The 9391-nt window shown below is 43.6% G+C and overlaps 1 protein-coding gene across 2 annotated transcripts in view; it reads right to left on the bottom strand.

Moving 5' to 3' along the window:
* Nucleotides 1-316: 316 nt before the first annotated feature.
* The window catches only part of LOC306823848 (zinc finger protein 516-like), a 46856-nt gene continuing 37781 nt past the window's right edge, over nt 317-9391 (bottom strand). The window contains exons 4-6 of one of the 2 annotated variants that reach the window (XM_079343718.1): nt 6656-6760; nt 3644-3714; nt 1145-1338 (exon numbers count right to left, since the gene is read on the bottom strand). In XM_079343718.1, coding sequence (XP_079199844.1) covers nt 1279-1338; nt 3644-3714; nt 6656-6760 — 236 coding nt within the window. In that variant the 3' untranslated portion in view covers nt 1145-1278. Of the gene's footprint in view, nt 1339-3643; nt 3715-6655; nt 6761-9391 lie in introns of both variants that reach the window. The other variant, XM_079343717.1, reaches the window with a different exon arrangement.

Below are 9391 nucleotides of genomic sequence, written 5' to 3'. Positions count from 1 at the left end.
GGGTCAGTGTCCGTAAGCCTCCCCTAATATGAAGGAGTTATGGATAAAAACTGCCTCCACTCAGCCCCTTCCTCTTAAATGGACAATAATTGAATGACCATAAAAATGGTCCGCTCATTTATATTGGCTATTAAAAACGCACACTCTTTTTAATGAGCACTAAAGCAGACACCCCCATTAGCGTTCTCTCTCTCTGCCGTGCTCTCTCGCTCGCTCTCTTGCTGTTTTAATCCCACCTCTCTCTCTCTCTCTCTCTCTCTTCTCTTCTTCTAATCATCAACGGCACAGACTCAGACTGGTCACTGCACTCCCAACATCCCCCCCCCCCCACACACACACAGATGGAAGTATTTCTATTTATGAGTCAGGTCCCAGATGAATCAAACTTGCAATGTGTCTGTGGACTGTTGATGAACTGCGGAGTGTCTCGTGTGTCTGATGATTGGTGTCCTGAGAAATGCACAATTCTTCTACAATAAAGCTTTAAAAAGGGGAAAGATGGGGCAACTACAGCAGCCATGCAATGCCACAGTCATAGATTTAAACCTTGAATTCAAGCTATTTTTTTTTCTTCTTCTAAAGCTGCACAAAGCAACTTCACCTGTCGGTACCTCCAAAAAGGCGGCAAGAGGCAACTCTTTACTTTTTTTTTGCAGGCCTTTTATAGTCATGAGTCATTAAAGGTTATGTAAACTACACACAATTTATTAACTTTTGTCAACCTTCATTTCAAACAAGACCAAGAGGAGCACCGGTTAATCAGCGTTAAGTCCAGTTTTCCTGCTGATCAGACAGCTCATAGTTCACTCTTCTGTGTGGGGGGAATTTCAAGCCTGTGTGCACACCTGACACCTGAGCTTCTATCTGGGAAACATTACCAGAAAAGTCTTTCTACAAGTAGATGAGAAACTCTTGTCTTTTAAAGTCAGTTATTTTGATTTTAAACTTGCTTTGCAACAAGCTTCTTATATAGAGAAACAAATCTTTTCAAAACTAAAAGGGCCTTTCAAAAAAACTTATTTGAAGGGATAATAGATGTTAAGCAGAGGTTTCGGTCCATCCGTCAGCCCTCTAATTTGTCAGAACAGCGATGATGTTTTTGTCGATGTTTAATTCCCTGACTAGTCTAGTCCAAAGTCCCGATCCTTCTCTATCAGTTGTTCGGTGGGTGTTTGGCATCCAGTGCTCCTTGATCCTCATGGCTCAGAAACAAACTCCTTGCGTCGGGGTACTGGCTGTTGTCGAAAGGCATATGGTGGACACTCTGGACGTGCGTCTTTAGGTTCCCTTTCTGAGAGGCTCGGTATGGGCAGAGCTGGCAGCAGAATGGCCTCTCCCCTGGTGAACACACACACACACACACACACACACACACAGACACACACAGAAATAGGAAAGGTCAGGAGGAAGCCAGAGATTGGATTTGGTGACTTTTTAGAGGGGATTCAACATGACAGGACAATGTGAAGCACAGAGACTGGCTGCAGTTGGGAAGAAAATGGGGGAAAACAAGGAAACACACCAACAAACAAAAACTGAGACTCATAATGGCTTCCAGCTGTAAATAGGGAGACTTTATGTGGGTTAAGAGCAGCTTTTAAATTTAACTTCTCTTCCCTTTTTTCACCTAGATGGACTCACTCTTGCCTTTTTTTTTTTGCCATCTGGAGTAGAGCGTCACACATGCCCCTGTCTGAACAGCCCTACTTTTGTCTCTATGAATTTCTCTCAATCACCGAGTCCACGTCCCAACCCACACACACACACACACACACACACACACACCCACACACACACACAATGAGATTCCACGCTCACACCTTATACTCTCTCTTCTAATTAGACTGACCTACAATGGCACAGACACCTCGGCAGAAATATAAGAAATAATAAAATAATAAGCAACACACACCTGAACAAAACAAATGAGATTGCCATTTAATTGCACCTAATTATCATTTTGATAAATGGAAGAGTATCAAAGCGGCAAAACAAATGAGTCCCCATGCCCCTCCCGCACCCTTCTCCCTAAAGAAGAAACAAGGAAATATAGCTGTTATCATACATCATCAGAAACACAACAGAGAGGAAGAAAGAAGGAAGAGAAAGAGAGAGAGAGAGATAAAACAAAAAAAGGTATAATTAATCACAGAAAAATCACACACACAAAAAAAAGGAAAAACAGCTGGAGAGATGGCAAAGTGGAGACGTGAGAGGAAAGCAAGAACCTCCACGACATCGTCCTGCGAGGAAACATCGCTGACGGGACCGGTGCACTACATTATGCTAAAGGTTATCGTCACCGTAAAGCAGCGTCAACACAACATCTAATTGGACCCCTCCGCTGTGCCTGCTCCCATCATTCATAGCGCGCGGTAAATCTGAGTCCATTTGGGGTATGTGAGTGTGTGATGTGTGATTAATTAAGATGGAGGCGCGGCGTGTAGAAAGCAGCACTCACGGAATGTCAAAGCAGAACTGATTTACTCCTGTTTCCTGAGCCTCGACGCTCGTCTCTGTGACAAACTGAAAATCGGAAATGTCACTCGACAAACTACAAAGGATTTCATCATCAAAACTGATTTACACGTTAACCGTCACATTTCTTCTTCTTGTTTCAAATGGAATGGATTTAATTACTGGTCAAAGGACAACTTATTTTAATTAACCAAATTAATACAATAGTGTCTTAAATCTCTGTGTGTGTGTGTGTGTGTGTGGGAGGGGGGGATGGGGGGGTGATCTGTTCAAATGTAACTAATTACATTTCAGCATGTATCAATTCGCTTCTGAATGTTAAGCCATGCGTTTTCACTCTCCATGCAGATGTTTGCAGGTTAAACACATCATCGTCTACATGTGTTTTCTTTCATGCTTGCTAAGTTACTGTTTGCAGCCAAAAGTAGAACCGTGTTGTACTTTTTGTATTGCAGCAATGAACCGAGAGGATCACAGCCAACGCTGAAGCCAGTGGAAATGTTGGATGTTTGGCTTGGGTTTGCAAATAGATGCACGTAAAATCATCTTGTTAACTACCTGTTTGACTGAGTCATTGTTGTTTTGAAGACTTTTTTTACAGACTGCTTTTAAATGTTTTCTTCTATGTGTGCGTGTGTGTGCTTGTGTGTGTGTGTGTGTGTGCAGGCTGAGACAGAACTATACACTGTATAAAGTGAAGAAGTGATACAGTTATGTATTAAAATAATTAGCAATACTGGGTTATAAAAGAAAACCCGTTAAAACATGTATAGTATGTGCTTATGATTTTGTCCAATCAGGTATGGAAGAGCTATTCTGAGCTGATTGCAGTTTTTGTTGTAATTAAATCATGAAAAGTTGGTTTGAAATCAAATCAGCCAGCTGTGATTTTGACTCTGGATACACATGTTGTGATCCAGCAGAGGATGCCAGGTGTTAATGCAGGTGCAGAGGCTGCCACATGTGACTGAAAAAATAAATAAATAAAACAACAACAGAAGGATGTTGATGCAGGATTGACGTAGACACACACACACACACACACACACACACACACAAACACACACGCACACACGCACACACATGCAGAGGTGACGCAACAATAAAAAGAAGAAACATGCAGAAGCGATGAGGGGAGCCCAGTGTTAGCCATCGTGCCACATACTTGTTTGGGAGCTTCAGAAGCGGTGGTGTGAGCGTCAGTACCTCTGTGGAGTCCGTTAAAATCAAAACCAACTGTGGGGGGAGAAGGAGGAGTGGGAAGGGGGGGGGGGGGGTGTGGGGAGGAAAAGGAGGAGGAAGAGGAGGAGGAGGAAGAGGGGGGAGGAGGGCATTCGGTTAAAAGCGCTACCAGATCCACACAAGCAATTTTCTTTTTCTTTTTTTTTTTTTTTTCTTAATTCCACCAGCACCCGCACACAACAGCGTTTGCCACCAGCACCCTTGCTAATAGAGGGAAGCTGGCAGTGATGATGATGGTGATGATGGTGCTGATGATGGTGATGGAACCTGGTGGAGGAGAGTCAGTGATTTAATATGACGCATGTTAATAGAGGCCTCGGGGTGGCTGGCCTTTTCTGCGTGTGCAAGTCAATGCTGAAGACAACCGTCGGTGACAACGTTAATTACAGCCATGGCGAGTGTTTACAGACCCAATGCATGGCAATGTGTGTGTGTGGGTGTTTGTGTGTGTGTGTGTGTGTGTGATAATGCAGTGTGTTTGTTTACAATGCAGCTCCGGGGGAAGCTGAGCTCTGCATCACTTACCATTTGGCCTCTGTCACTTGGAATCACTGGCCGTGCCACATATCATTCACACTCTCTATAAAGAAGCTACTTATCACACTGTCTCCTGTGATCACTGCCAGCACGGGTGATGGACATGACAGCACAGGAGAGGGACGAGGAAGAGAGGGAACGGAGAAAAAAGGTGAGAAGATGAGGAGAGAAGAATAGATAAAAAGAATAGACAAAGAAAAGAGAGAAGGACATGAAAGAAGTGGAGGAGAGGAGATAAGGTGAGATGACAAGGGGAAAGGGTGAACAAGAAAGAAGACAGAGATGTGGGAAGTGGAGGGATAGAAGACGGAGACGGCAAATACAAAAAAAAAAAAAAACTAGAGGAGAAATGGAAATGAGAGGAAAAAAGAGAGAGAGGGGGAAAGGCGTGAATAAAATGTGAAACGAGAGGAAGGGAAACAAGCATGAGGAGAGACGAGACGGTAACAGGAAACGAGAGGTAAAGAAATAGCAATTGGGGAACAAAAAAGATAAGATGGGAGAGAAGACAAGACAGAAAATATGAACAGGAGAGCACAATGAATCATAGAAAACAAGGGGGCGGAGGGCGGAAAAGAAGATGAGAAGTAACGAAAAAAAGAGTTAAAGGAAACTAGAGGGGGAATCAGAAAGATAGAAGACAGATAAAAATAAAAAGAGGGGGAGGAAGGAGGAAAGGGTGGAAAAGAGGAAAAAGGAACGCTTATCCAAAAAGGTGGATTAGAGACGAGACGAGAAGAGAAGAGGAGGGCTGAAGTCAGAGGACAGAAAAGAGAGAAAGTGAGACGAGAGCAAAGAAAAAGAAAGGAAATGAAGAGGGGTAAAGAAAAAGAATGAAAATGAAGGGACAGGCATGTAAGGGAATGTGCTGGGTTCGAAGGAGATGGGAGTAGAGGAAAGGAAAAGTGACGGGGAAAGCATGAAAAGGAAACGGAGTAGAGGTATGCCTAAATCAAGCTGTTTAGTGAATGGCATCAGGACACATGCAAATGTCCTCATGAGCTTTGCGTGGACAAATGCTGCTCTGTCTCATTAGAATGCACAATTCCATCTCTCTAATTGACATGTGATTAATAATGTATACAATTTGTCACAGGTCAGTATCCGGAGCAAATCATGCTTCAGTTTAAAAAATAGAGACAGCTGCCCAGCCCAGGGCGGGGACGACTCAGAGACCGCCTGTCACACTCAGCTGAACAAAAAAAAGACGTGTTGTGATTTATCTCGGAGTCAGACAATGAAAAATGTTGAGAATGTGAATCCGCATGCATATATTCTCTGTATCTCATGCGATGGGTTTTCCGGGTGAATAAATATGTGCGAGGACGATGATGTGTGTGTGCAGGTGAGTGACTGTTGGTGGAGTGGTTAGAGAATGTGGGAACATCTAGTTTTACATGAATAACAAGTAGATAACAGGGTTGTTCTTCAGGTTTATGCCGAACTTTGGATTCACTTCGAGGTTAAAGCTGCTTCTTCCCTGTTAATGCTTTAAGTCTTCTGTGACTGATGCACCAGAAAAATGATTAATGATTATATTTGATCCATAATCTCCTGGACACTGAGGCTCTGCTCTATCCTATACCTAAAATTTGAGGGGAGGGGTGTTTATGTTCCCTGTACTTTTTGTCCCGTCTCCCCTCATGTTGTCTCCCGTTCTGCCCAGATGGAGCTACACATGCACAATGAAGCGCCTGGCCTCAGTGCGAGAAAAAAAAAAAAAGGCAAAGACATTTGGAGTGAGGACCACTGCCATGCTGCCTCTCACAGGGGTTTGGTTTGTTTTGTCCCCACAGTTCTGTTCTGTGAATTTATTTGGTCATGTTGTGGGTTGTTGCTCGTCCCATAGGGTCACCTGTTAGAGCAGTGTAACACATACAAACTTGTTTTGAATGTCGTTTGCGGTTTTTTTTGTTGACCTGCTGGGCTTGATGTCAAACAGTTCACATTGCTGTGGAGGAGTACAGACCAACCCTTTCTTTTTCTGTAAGTCACTTAATGGAAACATAATGGAGTATTTACATGATAGGGATTTACTTCATCATGTTATGTGTTTGGATCAAGTTTAAGTGAGAGTAGGTCATTTTAATTTCATTGTAGTACTCTTAACTAAAATCACAGTGTCACCTGAATCAAATGTCATTGTTTGGTTTGGTGTATTTTTAAGGCTACTTTATATCATGGAAACATTTTCAACTCTTGTGATTGTGTTCACAAATACAACAGGACCTGTGCTGAGACTGTAGAAGGACGAAACAAAAACATCTTAAAATCAGCAGAACAGATGGAATTACACAACAGTTTCATTCATGTGCCAAATATTTTCTTTAGAAAATGTGAATTCATGCAATGTGTGTGTGTGTGTGTTTGCGTGTTACTTTTGAAAGGCTGACGTTACCTGTGTGGGACCTCATGTGGGTGCGCAGGTGGCTCGGCTGGCTGAAACTCTTCCCGCACTCGTGGCAGAAATACTGTCCCTGCCGCATGAGAGACCTCAGCATCCCTGAGGACACACACAGGAGGGAACATTTTACACCAAGTAATAAGTTAAAAAAAATTCAAAATTTAAATGAAAAAAGGCAATCTGAAGTGACTTTTGAAGTCAAGAAAGACGTTTGAAAAGTCCACAGGTTTTTGTGGAAGTAACAATATTTTGCCATATTTCGTTTCTTCCCCTATCTTGAGAAGTTGAATTAAAATCAGGAGCATTTTTTTTTTTTTGGCACAGGTTTTAGATATGACCTGTAAACTACCGGAAAGAAAGGGGAGTCACTATCAAATATTTTTTGACTGACTTTTTTTGAGTTACATGTGCACACACAAAGGCCAATGTGTCCTTAAATCACAACCGCTTTGAAATCCCCACGCGAGATTTCACATGTGACTTTTCCTCAGAAGAGCAGGTGAAAAGGTGAACATCAGCATCAGTTTATCCTGTGTCAGGAGGCATTTCCATGTTTTGCGGAGATTGAATGAAGACGTAAAGGTCAGTAACGGGCAGGGAGTAAGTGGGGTGTACATAAGAGCAGAGGCCGGCTGGATGGAGCGGTGGAGGTAGGTAGCGTCAGTAGTGGACCCGCGCAGGCATCATTAGTATGTCTAATGTGTCATTATGAGCGGCTAGCTCCAGGGGCTGGACTGCAGCTGTCACACAGCATCATCTCAGAGGCTGACAGCCAGACACACACAGAACACACACACACACCGCATAAATTACAGGCAATTAAAACGCCCCGGCTGTGATGTGCCTGCTCTGCTGCCCGTGTGTCACATGTCAGGTGTGTGTTTCTGCATGTGTGTGCTTTAAGAGTTGTTTATACGAGTGTTTGGTGAGGCATCGGCTGCACACACATGCTACTCTTATACACACACGAGCACACAATGACACAACAACCCTGTATTTATATGCACAAGACAGATTCACAAGTTAATGGGGCACGAAGAAGAAAGAAGAAACTTGTTGAATTGGATGACTTTAAAACTCCTAAATCCTCTGACACTGACAGCACGCGACTAGATGAGATATCAGGATGGTTATATTTGTTTGTTCAGGTGGTAAAAAGATTTCTTTATTCATACCTGGTCGGTGCCAACAAAAAAAACAAACCCTTGAGGATGTTTAAGACACTTGATTGAAATGTGAGAAGAACTTTGATTCTTTTTGTGTGTGCCTTTAATGAACGGGACAGTGGATAGAGTGTGAAACCAGGGAGAGAGCATAAGGAAGGCCAGACTAGAAACCGGGCCGCCGGCTCGGAGGAAGATGGCCTCCGTACACGGGGTACGACTTGACCGCTGATCATTAAACTGGATTGTTTAGCACACTTGTTAATGTTGATGTCATTATCAATCTTGAAAACATCTATATTCTGTCAGACGACAGTGTCTATTACTTTATGTGTTAAACTATTAGACAAATAAGGCAATATGAGAGGAATGGCAGCAGGAAATGAAATGTTGAGAGACATGAAGCCATGTTGTGTCAGTGAATAAGGGGGAAACAGAATAAGGAGATTTGGGATTTTAAAATGTTCATCGTTCTTAAACGAGAAGTTTTATAAGGAAGTGTCTGTTTTTTGTTTTTTTTTCCTGGTGTACATGTTACACTGCTTTAAGATGTTTCGATCAGTGTAATGAAATGGTGAATATTAGAGACAAACACAAACTAATGCACACAAACACATGCCCTCCTGTGACCTCGCCTGCTGACAGATAACATGCCTGGGGGACTGGGGGGTGATTTTTGTTCTCCACTCCCCAAAGCACTGAGGCTGGTATATACCTGGGCAGTGCCCTATAGTGGTGTGTATGTGTTTGTGTGTGTTTGTGCCATGTAGAGGGGAAGGGGGTGGGGGTGGGGGGGGGTAAACAAGGAGGACAGGGAGGCGGAGGAGGTGACAGAGAGTGTCTCTGGCAGCCCGACTGCTGGCCTCTGGATACTCGACTTGTACTCTGGGCAGCCAGCCCTTCTCACTGATGCACTAATGAAAGACAAGACAGAGCTGGACGTGAAACACAAGCAGACACACACACTCATACGAGTTTATTACAGGGAGAAATGGGAGAAAGACTCAGTTGCTCAAAAAAGGTCACTTTATAGCATGTGACTCAAAGGGCTAAGGCGGATGGTGACGATATGCGCCTGGACGGCTGACAGCGATGTCATGCGTCCGCTCTGGGGCTGTTGTCTCTGACCTCTGGCTCTGTACAGCCCCACTTGACCTTAGAGACACAACTGAAAAATGGGCAAATAACGTGGATGTTTGGTAATGACCATTTCCAAAGCAGCTGGTGGGGTAATTATTCTGTCTCATCTTTCTCTCTGCCTCACATGTTCCCTCTTTCTCTCTCTCTCTCTCTCTCCCTGTTTTGCCTCGCTCCATTCGCATCTGTGCGAGTCTCTCATCAGGCAGAGCCGTGACCTAAACAGTTTGTGACAGCTTTCTGGGAGAGTGGAGCAGGAGACTAGGCATGCCTCGCAGACCTGAGAGAAGCAAAGGTTCTCTCACGTCTTTCAAAGTAAAAAATAAAAATAAAAAATTACACACATACTTTTGCATCTAGAATCCAAGCACATATGGACACACATGCACAGGCGCGCACACACACACACACACACACACACTGCCCTGGT

Source organism: Symphodus melops (assembly GCF_947650265.1).
Source record: "Symphodus melops genome assembly, chromosome: 5".
NCBI lineage: Eukaryota > Metazoa > Chordata > Actinopteri > Labriformes > Labridae > Symphodus > Symphodus melops.
This window is presented reverse-complemented; position numbering and strand designations above follow the sequence as displayed.